General features: G+C 46.3%; 1 protein-coding gene across 2 annotated transcripts in view; it reads right to left on the reverse strand.

Annotated features, from left to right (window-relative positions):
• The window catches only part of TIAM2 (TIAM Rac1 associated GEF 2), a 357519-nt gene that overhangs the window by 35898 nt on the left and 301983 nt on the right, over positions 1–19638 (reverse strand). For both annotated transcript variants that reach the window (XM_065888960.1, XM_065888961.1), the window contains one exon: positions 7806–7909. In XM_065888960.1, the coding sequence (XP_065745032.1) occupies positions 7806–7909 (104 nt within the window). The remainder of the gene's footprint in view (positions 1–7805; positions 7910–19638) is intronic.

The following is a 19638-nucleotide window of genomic DNA, read 5'->3' on the forward strand; positions in this document are numbered from 1 at the left end:
AGGGTTCGGCCTGAGAAACTCAGACTCCCTGCTTTCTTCTCCTCCAAAAAAGCAAAGCTATACTCAAGTCTCTGTAACTCTCTATGTCCAACCCAGGAGGCCCAGAAAGAAAGATGGAGAAATAGAAGGCTGAACGCCGAAGAGGATGAGGATGGGGGATAGATGGAGGCCGCGACCTCTCCCCCACGACCGTATCCAAGAGCACGCAGCCACTCCTCAGCCAGCACAGAGCACAGGGAGCTCACGGCCCAGCCCCCTCCTGGACTAGTCCAAGCGCCGGCACCGCAGGCGAGGTCTCAAGGAGCAGGCCGAGGCCCCTGTCCAGCCCCGAGGTGCGGGTGGCCGGCACCTTGCAAAGGACCAGCACATCCCTCTGCGGTCGCATCCCAGAGAGGACAGGAGCGAAACCACACTCCCCGCTGTTCCAAAGGGGAGGAAGAGGAGGGAGGGGCCCGCATCAGAAGTTAAGTGTGGCGGGTCGGTCATCCGGTTAAGACCTGGCCTGGCCCTGCAGCATCTCTGTGGTCAGGGTCCACCCTGGGTGGCCTTCGCTCTGGGCCCCGCTTGGCCTCAGCGCCCCGCGGCGTGAGGAGGGGGCTGCGCTCACCACGTCAGCAAGCAGAGCCAGAGCGCGTCCGTCCAGCTGCCGGGCCCCGACGGCACAGCCGCCCGCGGTGACTCCCGCCGCTGCCACTCTGCCACTCGGGGCGGGGCGGGGGGGGGGGGGAGGGGGGGCTCTTCTCCTCCACTGTTTGACTCTGCAGATGCCTCGCCATGACAACGTTTTCCTTTGCCCAGAAAAACAGGATGGAAAGGGAGTGCCTGGAGGAGAGCGAGAGAGCAGGGGACGGAGGCCGGGGAAGCAGAGGGCTGGGGACAACGGAGGGCAGAGTGAAGGAAGAGGCCAGAGGGACATGGAGCCAGCGAGTTCACAGGAAAGCCCCGCCACCGGGGCACAAAGGGAAGGTGGCTGAGTGAGCTCTCGGGTGCTGGGGTCCCCACCTCACAGGTGCAGCCGGAGAGCAGGGGGCGCGGCGGCCCCAGGCCTCCCCGAGCAGAGACCTGTGCCACCGGGCTCCCCGCCCCTGCTGCCTGCCCACGGGCACATCCCACGTGAGCGCAGGGCCCCGCCCCTTGGGCGAGCCAGCCCCGCGCCGGAGCTCTAGGAGCCCCCAAGACAGAGGTTCAGGCCTTTGGGCCCTCGTCAGGCATCACCCAGCTGGGGGCAGCTTCTGGGTCTCCGGCCCCAGGTGGCCCACAGCTCTCAGCCAGCAGTGACAGCTCCCTTCCACTGGCCGGTGTGCCCTGTCCACGGACACACCGGGCCTAACGCAGACCCCTTTAGGACCACAGCCACGTCGATGGGGGTAGGGGCTGTGAGAGGAAGTGGAGAGAGGGGCCAGCACCGGTGAGATTTCTTCCCCCTGCCACCGTGTCCCCTCCTCCACTGGGCACGTCCTCCTGTCCCAGGCTGCGGCCAGGAAGCCACCCACTCGGCGTCTTCCCGCTGCAGGGCGTGAGGCACCCCACACCTCCACTCGCAACAGGCCCGCCCACGCCCGGCGCTGAGATTTGGTTTTCCTTCTTTCTTTCCTTCCCTCATCTGACACTGTGAGTGGCATCGAAGCCTGTGGGACAGAGTGTATAAATAATCCTTGGCCACAAAGAGGGCAGTGATGCCCCTTCCTTTCACTCCAGCAAAGACTTGGCATCTCCCCGGCACATCAGGCCCTAACGATCAAGGACGGACCAAGAACAGGGGGCTAACACCCTGAAGCTAGGAAAACGGGAAATTTTTTTTAAAATCCAGCAAACTACAAAGAGACCAAATGGCCTTTCAGACGCCAATGAAAATGAATCCCAGACATTTCAAACAAGTTCACCAACTTGCCCCCAAGTCCCTTCCGAAAGGAAGCAGGGTGCTAGAAATGTAGAACAGTGCATTGGAGAGCTAATGCGGAACTCAGTTCTACTTTGATCCGTCCCAGCCTGCGTCCTTCTGTGCCCTTGGTGACTCTCTCTGCCCTGAAGTGATGCCTCTCTTCCAAAAGGCGAAGAGTCTGCAAGACCTCCTAAGCATCTCTCATTCACATCTCTTTATCCTGCTAAGGATAAAGGCAAACCTAACGTACACTGCTTTTATTCAGTCATTTGAACAGCCCTTTAGAAAAGGTCATCAACTCACAACAGTCTACCTAAGAAAAATAAGCTAAAAGATGGGCAGGCTTTGTCTCCATGCAGATGACAAAGAGCTAAGAGGACTCCATGGCCAAGGCCCTCAGCTTCCAATTCTTTTTTATCTCAGGGGACAGCTCAGCAGGATTTGACCACAGACACTAACTTCAAGAAGACTGGGTAGGCAGCCTTGTGGCTGAGTCGTGCATTAGGTGAGCAGAGTGGGAAAGCATTCAAAACGTGCAAATGTCTGAGCCACGTCGGGAAGCGGGGTTACTGCTCACCTAATAATCAATCTCTCATGTCTGGGCTTCTAGTCATCCACGATCCTCTCCACTACACAGGCTTGGAGCTATTGTTATTTTTACTTACAGATGAGGACACAGAGACTTAGAAAGACCAGGTACCTTGCCCCAGGGCACGCAGTGGTAAAGCCTGGTGGCCCAGGATACAGATTCAGGTTTCCAACTACTGAGATCAAGAGTTCTTTCTATTATACCACTACCTACAAGAAAAGGCTACCCGGAATTGAATCACTGTGAAAGATTATTGTCTCACTACTGGGGAACATCAGGCCCCAGATCATCTTTCAGGGACAAATGGGTTTGCTGTAAGGATGCAGCCTCTCTGTTCACTCCTATAGGAATTACGTCAGATAGCATACATTTAGAAATAGGTATGTTTAGTTTTTGAAAAAGGATCATGACTAATCTATTCAACAGCAACCATGTAGAAAGACTACTATTTACAAATAAATTCTATTCTCACTGGACTTTTTAACAAAAGCATCTGACAACCAAGAGATCCTGAAATAATGCAGGATACTCAAAGACAGGCAAGAAAGATACATAGTTAAAAATGCTGAAAAATAAATCACACGATCCACGAATCTTTTTCTTTTCCTGTAGCTTCTTAGAGATGCAAGCTCTTAAAAGCAATTCATGCAAAAAACTCAAAAGGTTAAGCTAAGTGGGTGAGCAGGCATTAAATATTAAACGCAAGTTATGTTCATGCCGGGTACCAAAACCTAACCATCAGTGCATGTCCCTTTTTTCTACCTTGAAAAAATAAGCAGGACAAAATATATTCTAAACATGATTAAACTGCAAATAGCACAACACACAGTTGTCAAGGCTATATGTCTCCAGATCCTCAGTGCTCTCTGTTCTATCAACACAACGCCTACAAACTGCAAGAATAATCACTGCCAAAGCTACCCTAGGTGATTACATAAAATTTTTCTAAAAAGCTGAAAAAAAAATATTTAAACAGGAATAAGAGAAGTAAAACACTGCTTACCTTACAGAAAACGGGTTTCACTCTTGTGGATTTTCTTTTACAGCAATACGCCCAATACAAGTATGTACAACACTCCAAGAAAATTTGACAAAGCATAAAATTGTTTACTGTCTTCAAATTATCCTTCTCTCTCTTCAAACATATTTTACAGAGTAAATCTTTGAAATTTCCCTAGGACTTTCTGATACCTTTCTATTTCAAAAGGACAAACTATTTCAGAGATCCATTTAGAGACCTTGGAATGAGGAAGGAAAAGTTGACAGTGCCACAGAACAACTAGTATCCAAAAGAAATTCTCTTAATCCTGAGCTGTAAAGAGTGCTTGAAGATTACTGCCCGGATCCCTTCCGGAAAGAAAGGCTTATCTTGTCTGCATAACAGTCTTTAGACATTTTAGAGTGAAATCAACTTTCAAGACAGAGAAAAGAAAACCACGCAAGCATGCCTACATTTGGATCAGAAGGCACATCCCTGAGAATCAAAGCCCTTGTTTACTTACATGCTGTACGTAGAAAGGAAAAGTTCAAAGAAACCTGCACCCTCTGGGAGAAATGATTCCATCTAAGTCGGCTGCTGGGAAATGAGTAAGACACGCGTTCTCTCTCACTCTCAGCCCAGGCAGTGAAAAAAATCCCAAACTGTTCTTTCAAGTCACATTCACAAGGGCTTCCTAGCGCCACCAAGCTCTTCCTTCAAGGCAGCCTGGGGGTTGGGGAAGGCTCACCCCCTTGCTCTGGATTTCCACCCCATGCCCTGAACCCGCCTGCTCTGGGAAGGTGCCAGGTTAGGGCACACGGGGAGACGGCAGGACCACGAAGTGCCACATCTTCAGAGCCAGCTCAGAGGGTGGCAAACAAAGCAAGCGGCACTTCTGTGGGGACTGCTTTACACACCTCAAGTTCCCAGAACAAACCAGAAACTCCTTCAACTCCCTCACCTCCAAAGGAACTGTTTATTCCTTTCAGACTCCAAACTACTGCAGTAGTGCGAGCTGATTGCTAACAATATTGAAAAAAAAAAAAATCCCCAAACCGGAGAGGTTGACAGGGGCACACAAAGAGCTGTGACAGTAATAGGCACCCTTGAGGAGAATGGCGGCAATCAATTATGAACCATTTGCAGAAATTGCGGGGCTGTCAAAAGCCCTACTTACAGCTGTGCGTCTTCAAGCCAGGCTGCATTTGATTTTCAAGGGACATTATTCCTGATTCTCAAGTGTAGAATATTGTTAGTAAAAATACCCCAAACAGCCCAGGTTCAACCAGGGTCTTATGTGTAAAGAAGTTAATGACCCCTGAGAAGGTTGACGGGCCAGCATGAGAAGCCCAGGAACCAGAGACAGGTCTCCCCTCTGGGGAGTTACCACCTCCTGTGGGCACCATGGGACAGCGCCAGGGCCATCCCGAAAGACCCAGGACCAGCACCCGCTGGACAGGCACCCTAAAACTCCCAAATCACCGTTTGGAAAATAGGAAAGCATTGCTTTTAGATATAACCTGCTGTTTCTAGGAGGCTAAACATAATGAGAGAAGAGAAATTTTATTTTTTAACTCTTCAATTCAAAACTTCCTTTTCACTACTATCCATCACAGCGATCACTTTTGATGATCACAGATTCTCTTTTCCCCAAGGAACAAAGAATATGTAAACCGAGTAGCTGCTAGGCATTTGCTAGGATTTTTTTAAAATATACTGAAATGCATTATTATAGATAGATATCTTCAAATTTGAAAAAGGTGAGCTGATAACTACCCTAGACTTGAGAGGAACCTGACAGCAAATGCTCGACATGCTAATATTCTTTAATATTTTTTTCTTCTGTGTTCCTTGATACCTTTTGCTTTTTCCTTTAATCATCTTAGCAATGAAAATTAGGGCTCAGAGAGCTCCAATTTCAAGCTGAACTGCAGTTCACTCCTCTTCTAAATTTCTAACTGATGCTCCAATGTTCACCTTAAAAACCTTTGTTTAGTTATGATAGGCATTAAGTAAGAGAAATGGAAATAGCCTCAACATGGTAACTTCCTGCAGATTTATCTGATTGAATCTTCACATAAAATAAAACCTGGAAAAGAATTTAATTTCCTCCTTAAGAATTTTAATGGGGAACTCAAACGTTGTAACAGAGAGGAAACCATTATCCCTAATGGCGTTAATGATCTCCCCAAAGCTGCCACCTGCGCCAGTGCCGCACAGCCACACTGACCTTAAATAGAGAGCCTAGCTTCTTGAGTGTCGCCTTAGCATTCTCCTTTTTTAAAAAAGTCAAGACAAAGCAATCCAAACGCATCTATTGGATGCTCTAGGATCCACTGCTTCCAAAAAAATGATGAATTTGAGCTACAATATTGGGTTCCCACAAGTAAATAACCCACCAGAGAGAGAACAGAGCAGAAAGACTAAAAATGCTGATGACTGCAGTTTAGTAAAAGAAATTGCTTCCTGGGGGCATAACCAGGCCAGTGAAAGGAGCTGAGTATTTGGTTTGTATGAGGAACTGAGAAGAAAGGAAAGAGAGATTTTGGAGGAGGTGGCTAGGGAATGGGGGGAGGAATTCAGGGGGTAAGAAAGGGAAACAGAGAAGAGAGGTGAGGCCAGGTGCCAGTGGCCGCTTGACCCTGCTCTGCAGCTGGCAGGCTCCATCCCACCCCATCCACCCATCCCACACTGAGCACCACCACCAGTCACCTGGGGCTGGGCCAATGGCCAGTCACCTAAGGACCGGCTCCTACGAGTATTAGTTTAAACCCAACTGGGGTGTGGTCCTGCTATAAATTTTTTAAAATACCCATCACAGTTTACATTTCCTCCACTCGTTTTGTATTTAAGACAAAAGGAAGAAATATAAAACAGAGTTATAATCTCAAAGTCAATTAAAACTGGACTGTGTACTTACAAAGATCATGTCAGACAGACAATTTCTGAAAGAAGAGCTAACTAAGAACAGTTAAAAATGTAGGAAAGGGGGCTTCCCTGGTGGCGCAGTGGTTGAGGGTCCGCCTGCCGATGCAGGGGACGTGGGATCGTGCCCCGGTCCGGGAGGATCCCACGTGCCGCGGAGCGGCTGGGCCCGTGAGCCATGGCCGCTGAGCCTGCGCATCCGGAGCCTGTGCTCCGCAACGGGAGAGGCCACAACAGTGAGAGGCCCGCGTACCGCCAAAAAAAAAAAAAAAAAAAAACTGGAACCCTCGTGCACTGCTGGTGGGAACGTAAAACGGCGCAGCGCTGGCTGTGCAAGCCAGTTGGGCTGTTCCTCAAAAAAGCTAAACATAGAATTACCACATGACCCAGCAATTCCACTCTGAGTGGCACACCCAGAAGAAGTGAAAACAAGGTTTTAAACAGATATTTGTATGCCAGTGTCACTGCAGCGTTACTCACAACAGCCAAACGGTGGAAACAACCCACGTGTCCATCAATAGATGAATGGATAAACAAAATGTACTGTGTGTGTGTGTGTGTGTGTGTGTGTGTATACATACATATATATATATATATATATATACACAATGGACTATCATTCAGCCATAAAAGGAGTAAAGCTTTGATACATGCTACCACATGGATGAACCTTGAAAACATTATGCAGGAACAAAAGGACAAATATTATACGATCAAACTCACGTGACAAGAAACTAACACACCATTGTAAAGCAATTATACCCCAATAAAGATGTTAAAAAAAAAAACAAAAACTCACATGACATAACCAGAACAGGCAAATGAGACAGAAAGTGTAACAGAGGCTTCCAGGGGGCTAGGGGGTGGGATGCATGGGTGGTTATTGTCTAACGGGTACTGAGTTTCTATTTGGCAGGAAGAAAACGTTCTGGAAATGGATAGTGGTGATGGTTTGCACAATACCGTGAATGTTAATGCCATGAAGCGCACACTTAAAAGTGGTGAAAATGGCAAAGTTTATGTTTTATATATTTTATAACAAAATGACAACGTTCCAAAAATAGTTTCTCTTCAGCCAAAAATAAATGTAGTAAATGAATACAATAGTAATTTTATGTGACCCTCAGAACACCTGAGCTTAGATTTTCCTTGTCAAACCATCCTAGTATACAAATGGCCACGTTTGCAGTACTCTTTGGTGGCATGCCACAGGTCAGGCAGGAGGTTGGGCCAGGGTCAAGGATTCCTACTAGTACTTCACTTCAAATAAAGAAGGAAACTATTTTCTTTAAAGAAAAAAAAATAATGTTTGTATTGACTGTTGTACCTAGGGATAGGAGAACTCCATCTTTTTCTCCCCACCTCAGGTGCAGGTGGGAATCAACACTTGCCTGCCAGGCCCTTGTTTGGGATCTGGGACAGCATCTTACCCTGAAGGTCTGCTCCTTCTTCTCCCTGTGGGAAACCTGGTCCAGCGTGCCATCAGTCTGACTCCTTTTCAGGCCAGTTGTGATGTCAGGGACATTGCTGAAATCTGCATGAAAAGTGACAAAAACACAGGCGAGTTTGGCCAACTGCAAAGAATAGTAGTGAATGACTTAGAGGCTCAAGAGGCCACAGCAGTGAGGGGCCCGCGTACCGCAAAAAAAAAAAAAAAAAAAATTACACAGATTTTCATTCTAATTTTTGTATTTGGTAGACGATCCTCTCAACTAGGTGAAACCAGATGGTTTCTGATCTCAGTCAGCCACAAAAAGAAGTCACCAACCTCATACCTGTCTGAGTTGATCTAGGCAGAAAAGGCATGGACAGACACTGGCAAACCATCCAGCATGATGGAGGCAAGGACAGTGGTCTCCAGGAGACCTTTAGAAGCTATGGGAGCCCTAAGAGGTTGATGGAACTCATGGACAGAAATGCTGGTCCATGATCCAGGCTGATATCACCAATCACTTCACAAGAGGAGACCTCAAGAAAATGTCACAATGGTCTACAGAATTCTGGAGCTCCAATTTCTTCTTCCTTTTACTTCTTCTAACACCCTAACCCTGCCCAGAAAAGGACCGCACCGCCTGTCTCACATAAGGAGATACAGACAAGGGAGGTGGGAAGGCTTTCATGTCTTAGGTGACTGGGTAGATGGGGAGAGTACGGGCTGGGAGTGGAAGTCACAAGCTCAGCTTTGGGCCGCCCAGTGCCACACACCCAGGAGTCTAGTAGTGCAAGAAAGGTCTGCACAGGGATGTGGCTTTGGAGCCATCATCATACACTTGGCAGTGAAGCCACAGGGATGGATGGTGCCTCCAGGGAGCGTGTGCAGAATGGGACAACAAGAGGCCCAGGGAGGGAGCCCTGGAGCTGCTAAGGTACAGTGTGCAGGACAGGAGGTACCTGTCTCTTCAGAGAGAAGCAACAGCCAGAGAAGCACAAAGAAATCAAGAAAGAGCGATGCCACCGACGCCATGCAATGTAAAAATACATTACCTAGGCAACAGAGGCAGATCTGCATTACTGCTGCCTTTACCTTACAAATAAAAAGCTCCAATATTTCCAAAGAGCTGTATGAAGTACAGGAAATACAACACACAGTCCACGCATTTAGACGTGATGATGATTTCTACAGCGCCTGCTCTGTGTCAGGTATGTACTACGTTCTGGGGATACAAAGATGAAAGTGACCTCAAGTCCCCCGAAGATCTCAGAGACGGCACGGCCACAAGGAGCCTTGGAGCCCGGAGGCGCCAGATGGATATACTGGAGAAAATAACATGGCTGATGTCAAAAGCGGAAGCGAATTCTGAGTCATCGCTTCAATATATTCACACAACTTTGGAACTTCCTTAAACGCTGAAAATTCCCAGAACCACCTTTCACCTCTTACAAAGGCAAAGTGTTTTCCTGCTAGCAGAACATGCCATGCCCTTCCTCCCCAAATCCTGCTCACCCCAGGACCAAAGGCTTTACTATGAATCGGTGAGGCTCTGCAGCCACCTCTGCAGCCCCTTAACTTCAGGGAGGCCCTTGGTGTGGCGTGGGTCCTCTCTGAGGCAGGGCTTGGACAGGAAGGATCACAGGACCCAGCTCCCACCGAGGCTGGCCCCGGGGACCCGTGAGAAGGCAGGTCTGCAGATAGGACGTCTTGAGCTGTTCCGCCACCCAAATTTCAAGAGGTTGACAGGCAGCTGGGCATCGACAGAGCCTCGGGGGTGACTGATTCCCCTTCCAACCCCACCAGCAGGGCGCCCCCGCTGTCCTGGAGACGGCAAAGCCCGAGGAGGCCTAGCTTGACAGCATCCACAGCTGCGGACCTGGGTCCAGGAGCCTCAGGTTTCAACTGGACCTGCATCCCTGTCTGTAAAAAGCAGTGTGCCCTTCACATTCTTTCTAGAGGAGAAATGAGAACAAAGTAGGTTCTGGAAGAATAGAAGAAAAGTGGAGGCCGGTAAAATTTGAATCCTTATTTACAAAGCTCTTTTAAACAGGCACCGCGCTGACATCCTGTCCTGGGTGCCAAATGCCTAGGCACAGCCCCACTTACACTCTGCCCACATCCTAAGCGCCAGCTGCTAGAGTGAGTAAAATACATCCTTCCCCTCCCAGCCCAAAACTGCCTTCCCACCTTGGGAGAGCCTCCGTGCGGCCCTGTTCACTGGACACATGTTGGGGCACTGGATCCCTACCAGGGAACACGGGGCATGTGTTACCAGGGCCATAACACCGCCCACCCTGGGCTCAGCTGCTGCAGGACAGATGGTCAGACGCACTCCGGAAGAGTCTTTAGCCAATGTGATTGTAAATAATGAAAAATAACAAAATTACAAATCCAAGTCATCTATTTATAACTGGTAAATACACTCTTTTGTCTTTCTCGTCTCATTCCTTGTGGAAATTAACAATTTGGGGGGAGGACTAGCAATCTGAAACATGTAGCATCTAACTCTGCTGACATGAGCCGCTACTCAGCCGTGAGTGAGCAGAGCCGCGGCTTTCCACGTCACAGGCTCTGTTCCTCCATGTGGACCAAACGGTCCATTTATTTATCCCCTGGTCAGATGGGGGCTGAGCACTGCACACCCACAGGGTACCAGGTCCTGTGTCAGATGCCGTACATCAGACCAGCCTCAGACATCTTTCTCCTTTAAAACAAACACTTTTGGAGAGTGACGACACACTGGGCAGGCTATCCCGGAAGGTGACTGCCCCCAGCTCTCCTGCACACCCTATAGTTCCCCACAGACAATGAGGGAAACACGGGGCTTCAGGTGAGACACGTCCTAGTCACTCAGTGTCTTCCTGTTCTGAGCATCAGTACAGACCCCACAGGTATCACAGTCGGCCAAGTAACTGGCAACCCCAAACCCTTCATAATTAAAGGTCAAAACGTGTTCAAGTAACATCCTGGGTATCAACTTAAAACTGGAAACGTTAGGATAAATGCTAAAGTTAAGGTCGCTTCGCCCATACAGCTCACAACGTGAATTCAAAGTTTGCATTTACATCACTTCCAAATCCAGTTTAGCACGGTTAATATGCAGGAGTGTGGGCTCTGCCATTTATCCCCCCCCAGGCCTGGAAGAAGCAGCAGGCTATCTGGGTGCTAAGTCTGATGTGTGCAAAGGGGACTTTCAGGAAACGGGCGTCACTGGGGGTCGGGAAGAGGGTTTGGTGGCGTCCCTGCCAATCTCCCACCTGCTGCTTACTCTTCAGGAACCTCTGCCCAGCAGGCAGCTAGGATGTTGGGCTCCTCTGGCTGGTGCCATCCCATCACCCCGTCTTGCTGGTTGCTTCCTCCTTACTCAACCAGGCAGCCAGGGCAGAGGCAACAGGTCCTTCCCAGGCCCCGACACCCACCCAGGTGGCTGCCAGCAGCGCCCAGAGACACCAGGCAGCCTCTAGCTGCAGGAGGGCGGGCAAGGTGCTCTTCCCGGGCGGCAGCCAGACAGTTGGTTCCCAGAAAGGCGAGACGTCTGAGCATGCCTCTGTGTTCTCAGAAACAGCAACTGTAAGAGGAACTGAGTTAAAATCTCCAGAAGATATCAATCCCGAGGCCACAAACGAGAAACTAACGTGAGAGGAGAGCGTTTGTTTCCCCCTATTTCATACAGTAAGACTTTTTTGAGAAATAAATGATGGTAGTCACAGCGTCAGGAAAAGCTCTGCTTCAGTTTGTGGGTTGAGGACTCATCTAAAGGAGACTGAAAGGACAGGCAACGAGAACAGGAATTATTTTGAAACTACACTTTTTGTGCTTCAAAGCACATTGTACACTGATTCTCAATACTATAAGCTCCAAAGCCCCCCCTTTTGATAATATATACTTTTACTCTCCTGAAAGAAAATTCTTTCTTAACGTAATCTACCTCCACACATAATTTCACAAAAAAATAATACATGCTTTAATAGTAACACAAGGAGAAAAATAAATGGAAAGTAACAATTTTTTAAAAATATGTAAATGCTAGGGTACAAACACTCTAGAAACCGTGACTGTAAGGAACGGCACCAAGGAACGGAGGAGAGCTTAAACAAGCCTTATTTGGGGACACTCCTGGGCGAGGTTCACTGGTCCGAGAGAAAGGGGCCAGAGAAGTCGCACCCGGGCGAGGGTTGGGCAAGATTTTATAGGGGAAGAAGGGAAAGGGGTGTGGTGAATCCAGGAGGGCGCAGGGTATTCCTTATTTGGCGGTCTTTTCGAGTACAGTGGCAATGTCTGGTGCAGGTCGCATCAGTCTTGGGGCCATTAGTCCCGCCCCTTGAAAGGCGGGAAGGCTGGGCTGGGTGGAAAGTCCCCAGGTCAGTTCCTATAACTGGGTGGTCCAGAAAAGTTCAGTCTGATGCAACCTGTGAGTCTGACTGCGTTCCCCTGCCTCGGGCCAGTTGGCCTTACAGAGACGAAGCTGTGCAAAGCCTGTCCCACAGAGAATCACGGGGAATATCTCAGCTTCATCACAGACCCAGGCCGGGGTGTCCTGGTGGAGATTTAAATGCCTATGGGGTGCTGCCATCACACCTACGGGGCGACATGATTTTCCAAACGGGTAAAGACATTTGACAAAGTTCTGAACAAAACAAAGGTCAAACTCCCGTTGATTTATTGGGTTGATGCACTCCTATAAAATTCAAAGTACCCTACAGCTGGGGGGGAAAAATAATTTGTGTTCACTTGTAAAATGGAGCTGGTTCTTGGCTCAAGTAATTACACCACGGTTTTCACTTACATGAATGTCCAGGAGAACAGGTCTGCAGTGTGAGGGACTGACTTAAACACGCAGGACAGCCAGCACCATGGCCCCAAACACTAAGTGTCGCCTTCCCCCAATTCATTATGAAAACCAAAAACAGACCCATAAACCTCCAAAACGTCACTGGTGGGCAGTGCCCCAGCTGCTGAGAACTGTCTCTGCCCCTCTCCACGGCGAGGACTTCAACTTTCCCTCTGGGAGGGTCAGTGACATCAGAGGACACCGAATGCACCAAAAAGCACACAGCCCAGAGCAGGTGCAAAGGGAATATTAGCGCCCTCGCTTCCTGAGAAAAGGAAATACACTCACCAGAGCAATTTAAAAGACAGCATTTCAATAAATAATGTAGCATATTTAACTGGGACTCTCATCTTGGGATCAAAAATGTTTTATTTGATTAATCATCAGCCCTTAGACCCCCTCTGAGGTGAAAACTACAGAACGATAATCTTCTATGAAGACTGAAAAAAAAAATGTAAAAACTAATATCAAAGAAGTTACAAGTAAATAATAAATGATTTAAGTTTTCAACCACATAACGCCCTGTGGCATCAAAGTTGTACATCCTTGACACTGAACAGTTTTACATCCGCAGTCATCCCTCAGTATCCGAGGGGGACTGGTTCTAGGACCCGCAGGGAAACCAAATCTGAGGATGCTCCAGTCCTTTACAGCACAGAATAGTATTTTCCATCCACTGTTGATTAACTCCGAGGATGCAGAACCTGCACATACAGAGGGCCAGCTGTACTTATATTCACAGTTTGATCTACAGCCATACCACCCAGAATGTGCCCGATCTCATCACATACACACGTTTGTGTGAATTATGTTCTTAATCTACTTGATTTATTCAATTTCTCTATTCAATTTCTCAGAATCTCTACTATGTAATTCCATAAACGAACAGCTTGTAAAGAATCAATGAAGTTTACATCTGAAAAGAATCTTAGAACGTATCCAATTCAATTCCTTCATCTGATATATCTGTGTTACTTAAAAAAGTGAGTGTAATTTTAAGAAAAGGTAAAGATTTTGGTAAATCAAGGCTGCCAGTAGAAGGATACAGCATTTTGTAAATACAAAATTACAATTGTTTTTCAGTTCTCCAAGCTTCACACACTACATACAATTCTGTATTAATGTTTTTGACATAGTTTATCTTGGTGTCAAGAGCACATTGAGCATTGAGTTCATTTGCACAGAAAAGCTCAAAAATCTCTCAACTTTTAAATATCAATTTGCAAACTTTGTATAGCATTGGTTACTCTTAATTAACTCAGATTTCCCTAAATTTTACTCATGCTTTTACTTAAAGATGCAATGGTGTGTGACACCTTTCATTAGTGACGTTTGCTGTGCTCTGTCATCCAAGCAAATATCAATCATCATCGGTCAGGGAAAGAGAATGAAAATCAAACCATTTAAACGAAATAACAGAAGGACTACTCAACGAGAGAAAAAGATAACCGTATTTGCTGACCACATTCAAAGGCTAGTCAAGTCTAACATGTACCATTAACAAACAGATCACCATTACCGTACGTTCTTCTGATGTAGATAGAAATTGATCTACTTTTCAGAAGGTATCTGGGACTCTACAATTCTTTATTGTTATTATTCTTTTGTCAAGGAAATTCAAGGCAGCAGTATGCTTGCAAAGAAATAAATTCTATCATAACATAAATGTCATGCCAGAAAAAAATGTAATTTCATAAATCTTCCCAGTGCACTTGACCTGAGGTCACATTCCAATTGGTACTGTTCCTGACAATGCAAGGTCTCTGGCGATAAAAGAGAGAAGTAAATACTGGTGGTAAGTGTTTCTTAATAGCAGGCTGCCATGATTTGATTCAATTATCTTGCGATAAATATCCTCAGCGTCTGAAAGAACACTTAGAGGAACAGGAACGTGGCGGGTGTTTTCATGGTGGGAACGTACTGCAGGCCACCTCCACGCTCATTGTAACATGGGGGAGGGAAAGGCCTTCCTGGAAGAGGAGGGGGGAATGTAGGTGCTCCCACGCTCTCGGGCTCCAGGAGGCTATGGCTGTGCAGGGGTCCTCCCATGGTACCTTATCCGGGTCCCTGATGGAAAGTACAAAGTCAAAGGCAACAGGATCTTCAGCCAGAGTTTCGTTTCCACCAGAAACTGGTCCCTGCAGAGCTGGGAGGACCACGCAGCTGTCACAGTTATACTCAGGGGCATGTAACAGACACCACTGTAGTTCTGACACTTAAAGAACTTTGATAAAGAAGAATTTAAGTTCAAAACCCTTACAAACTACCTAGTTGGAATTCTATTGAAAGACCCGGAGGGACTTCCCTGGTGGTCGAGCGGTTAAGACTCCGCGCTTCCATTGCAGGCGGCACGGCTGGCTTCGATCCCTGCTTGGGGAACTAAGATCCCACATGCTGCGCGGTGCGGCAAAAAAGGAAAAAATAATAATAATAAAATTAAAACATTAAAATAAAAATAGAGACCCTGAGAAGAACCCTAAAAACTCATTACTTGCAAGTTTCTATTGGGGGATGTGCTATAAGAAAAAAGGAAACCTGAGGACCACCTCCTTTCAGGAAGTGCTACTGTTCTGTGCGATTAAAGTAAAAAAAGAACAGTATTCAACCATAAAAAGGATGAATGAATGAAGTACTGAGTCACGCAGCAACACGGATAAAGCTAGAAAACACGCTAAACAAAAGAAGGCAGACACACAGGCTACATATTGTACGATTCCACTTCTATGTAAGAGCAGAACAGGCAAATCCACAGAGACCGAAAGCAGACGCATGGCTGTCGGGGGCTGAGGAGGGGAGTGGAGAAGGAGTGACGGACAGCTGAGGGCAGCAGGGCTTCTTTCCTTTCCTTTTTTTTTTTTTTTTTGCAGTGATGAAAATGTTCTGGAATTAGTGGTGATGGTTGTACAACTTTGTGAATATACTAAAAACCACTGATTTGTACAGTTTTAGAGGTGACTCTTATGGTGTGTGAATTAAACTTAACTTTTTAAAAAGAAGGTAAAGAGGGCTTCCCTGGTGGTGCAGTGGTTGAGAGTCTGCCTGCCGATGCAGGGGACGCGGGTTCGTGCCCCGGTCCGGGGGGAACCCACATGCCGCGGAGCGGCTGGGCCCGTGAGCCATGGCCGCTGAGCCTGCGCTCTGCAGCGGGAGAGGCCGTAGCAGTGAGAGGCCCGTGTACCGCAAAAAAAAAGAAGGTAAAGATACCAGTGCAGATTTTACAGGAGAGAAATTAGGGTTACAATAGAACTCCACCATAAGTGGGTTCCAAAGCACCAAATCACACGAAATATACAGCTGCGTTACTACAAGGTTAACGAAAATCAGTGTGAATTATCTAAATAAATAAAGGTGCAGGAATAAAGATAACAAAACGATTACTAAACAATCGACCTCTCCCTGCACTTAGCAAGCCCCAAATGACCACACGGCAGTTAGCTCCTAATGGCCACCCCCAGTCCCCAGATAAGAACCCAGATAAGAAGACCAGGGCCCTTACCAATGCAGTTACATCTAAATTTGCTGTACTGCAGGACACATTATTATTGGGTTTTACTCTATGTATGTTAATAGAGGAATATTTAAAAGGAAAAAAACGTGGTTAAAATCCAGTTCCCCTACATGGAGGGAAAAACAAGAAAATACAGTTCTCTCCCTATCTACGATTGACCATGACCTTGTCCAAGTTACTAGCAACTTAATGTGTCTGTGCCTTGATTTACCCACAGCTGTGAAAGTAAAATGATAATAACACACCTCTGCTCCACAGGGCGATGGAACGGATGGTTAATGCTTTTAAGGTTCCTGGTGATCTTTATATTTGAGACAGCCTGCTATTATGACGAAGCCTTAACAAACACCTTCTCTCCAGCAGTCAAGACCTGATTCTATTTAAAGAGGTAATGAGATATGTTGCAAAACCAAATGGAATGCTTGATCCATTACTTTGGTTTTTTCACTTCATAAACTTGTGTAAAATAAATGCACATTCCTATAGTTGTTTAACTTGGTGCTTTAATCATATTGAATAACTGAATTTTCAAAAAAGAAAAAATGTTAAACTCTTTGATCCAATCCTTCATTTTAAGAGGATTTAGAAAAGGAGGAGTTAGAATAACCTGCCCAAGGTCAAGCATGAGGCCTGGAGCTAGAAGCCAGGTCCCAGACCCACTGTCTTTTATAAACATTAGTACCCCCAAATTAAACTTAAAACACATCTATCAGCTGGCTTTTACCGGGGATACAGATGTTACTCTTCTTTTTTAGCCGCGGTTTTGGTTTACCTGTCAAAACAAACCCATGGGCACCAATCAACGCATTAAAGGCGCAGAGCAGTCAGGCTCTTTGGAGCGGGGTGTATGTCACGGGCCACCCCAGAGTCCCTCAGGCACGTGGGCAAGTGAGCAGAGCCTTCAGCTCTGAGGAAGTCTCAGCACAATTCCCTTGCGACCAGATTTATAAAAAGAAATCTGGGAAGCTTCAAGGCACACTCCAAGGTTGCTTTTTATCCCCCAGGACCCACACTTGGGACGCTGCCTTTCCCTGCTAGACACGCCCATCACCTGCCTTCCACTTAACAGACAGCTGAGTGAAACACCTGCTATTCACCAAGAAGTGTGCTCGCTGCTGCATCCAAAACACCTTTGTGTTCCTCAAAGGCCCCGTTTTTCAAGGGATTTTCAGTCTCTTGAAAACAGTACGTAAATTACGACAAGCACACAGAGTGACACTGCAAGGCGATAAATCTTAACTTCCACGTCAGGTATACAGACAAAATGCTTTCAGAGCTCAGAAGAGGAAGGGCCCACGATCCCTCCAAGGTGACATGCGGGCAGCCCCCCTACTTTTTACAGAATACAATCCTAAAAGTAGGAAAACTGAGTTTATAGGTTCTGTGAAGACTTCTATTCCCAGGGATCTAAACAAATTATAATATTCCTATTTATACCCCGGCTTTTAAACACACCTGACACATATCTTAATCTCCTCCTTCCCAGGGAAAGCACATGACCTGCTGAAGATCAAAGAACATCCCCAAGGGGGCTACAGGCTCACCAGCCCAAACACACCTGACGACTGGCATTTTGGGGTCATAGGTATTAAGCTATGAAACCAAGGCTTCTTATCAACATTTTTCAGGTCCCTTTTCCCCTCATTTTTATCAAATAATGATGACAAAATTCAGTAAACATTCAAATAATTTTGCGGATACTACAAACCTCGCAGAAAGGTGATGTGGTCCTTCATCAACTGAAACGTGAAAGTCAGAATTAGAGTCACAAATAGCCATTTAGGAGTAAATAATTAGTGTTGGAAAGGTAAAGGCAGAAAAGTTGACAATAGCATGTTCTGTTTAGAAGCTTCAAAGTGCTTTGCTGGAAATTCCGGATTACCTCAGAAGCCCGTTAGGAAACTCTGGGGAGGAAGGGACATTCTAGAAACTGTTCCACGTGGCACAGCATCTGCCCCCGTCCTGGGGCAGCTGGTCAGGGCTCCTCACAGAAGACAAAATAATTTTGCTGACAACTGCCTATGTCTCTTAGCAAATAAATTTTCCCAGAGCTATTAACAAGTAACAAACTTGGATAATTTGAACTTTGTCACATTGTCCCATAACATGTTAAGGTGGTTAATGGCCAAAAAGCAAAAAAAAAAGAAAGGATAAAAGATAAAGGGATTTGCATGGGATTGGACAATTTATAAAAAGAGAATCAGAGCTGAGTCCTGTAGGATCAGAAATAAATTTATAAGCTGCAAAAATCATAACTGAATTGTTTGCAATGAAGGGAATTAATTTGCAGCTCTTGAATTTCAAACTTGATTGTTTTCTCCTATAAACAAACGTGTTTGCCTTACGCTATGAGTGGAAATCTTTAAAGTCGGCAAGCTGTCATTCAAATCTCCTCCTTTTCCCTTTATGTGGTTACCTTTGATGAGTTGTGGGATTTTATGGATGGCTTTCAGTATAAGCCATTAAAACCATTTGGAAACAGGTGGGATATTCACTATCGACATAGAGGCTTAACACAAGGTGCTCCAAAATGAACTCCTGGTGGTCTGCCAAAACCGCTCCACGGACAGCTTCCCCACCTTCATTGCTGACAACTTCATCCTTTCCATTGCTCAGGCAAAACCCGGGAGTCCCCCTTGGCCTCCATTCCTTCCCTCACACCACACAGCCATCTCTGAGCAAGTTCTGCTGGCTCCACCTCCCCCGTGACCACTGAGAACAAAGCCACCAACGCCTCTCGCCTGGTCACTGCAAAAGCCTCCATCCCACCCTGGCCTCCTACAGTCCATTCATTCTCAACAGTCACTGATTCTTTTGAAACACTAGTCAGATCATGTCACTTCTCTGCTCAGATACACGGGATGATCCCGCGTGCTCCCCAGAGTCAACGTCAGACCTTGGGAACACATCTAGGAAGTAGCCAAACAGCTCTTCTGCAACGGTTATTTCAAGAAAAAGCACTTATATGGTGGTGCAAGCTGAACCAGCTGCTTTTTTTCACAAAACACAATTTTTACTCAAGAAAACAACAACAGAAAATATTTTATTTTTAATGAGCAAAACGAGCCTGTCATTTCCAAGGGGAAAAAAATGACAATATTTGTAGATATAATTCAAACTTTGCAGCAAAAATTGGAATTTTGGAAAACTTGTGTTCACCACCGTGAGTTTGACAGCTTCCCAATACTTTGAGACTTTTCCAGTGAGATTGGAGGTGATATTAATGAATGTGATTTTTAATGCTATATAATAAAATGTCCATATTTGAAAGGTCTGCATAACCAAGTGATCTAGTATTTTGGAAATAACCATTGCATGTTATAAAATAATACATGAGTGAAAGATCCATTCAAAGTGCAAGACAGGCCAATGGACTTTAATGTGACCAAGTAAGGAAAGTCCACCACTAAGGTTTCAGATTCCACATTGCAACTAACATTGAAGGAACTACCTCTTGTTGAGCTTTGGTGTAATATTAAATAAGAATATCTG

Source organism: Phocoena phocoena, chromosome 12 (genome assembly GCF_963924675.1).
Source record: "Phocoena phocoena chromosome 12, mPhoPho1.1, whole genome shotgun sequence".
Classification (NCBI taxonomy): domain Eukaryota; kingdom Metazoa; phylum Chordata; class Mammalia; order Artiodactyla; family Phocoenidae; genus Phocoena; species Phocoena phocoena.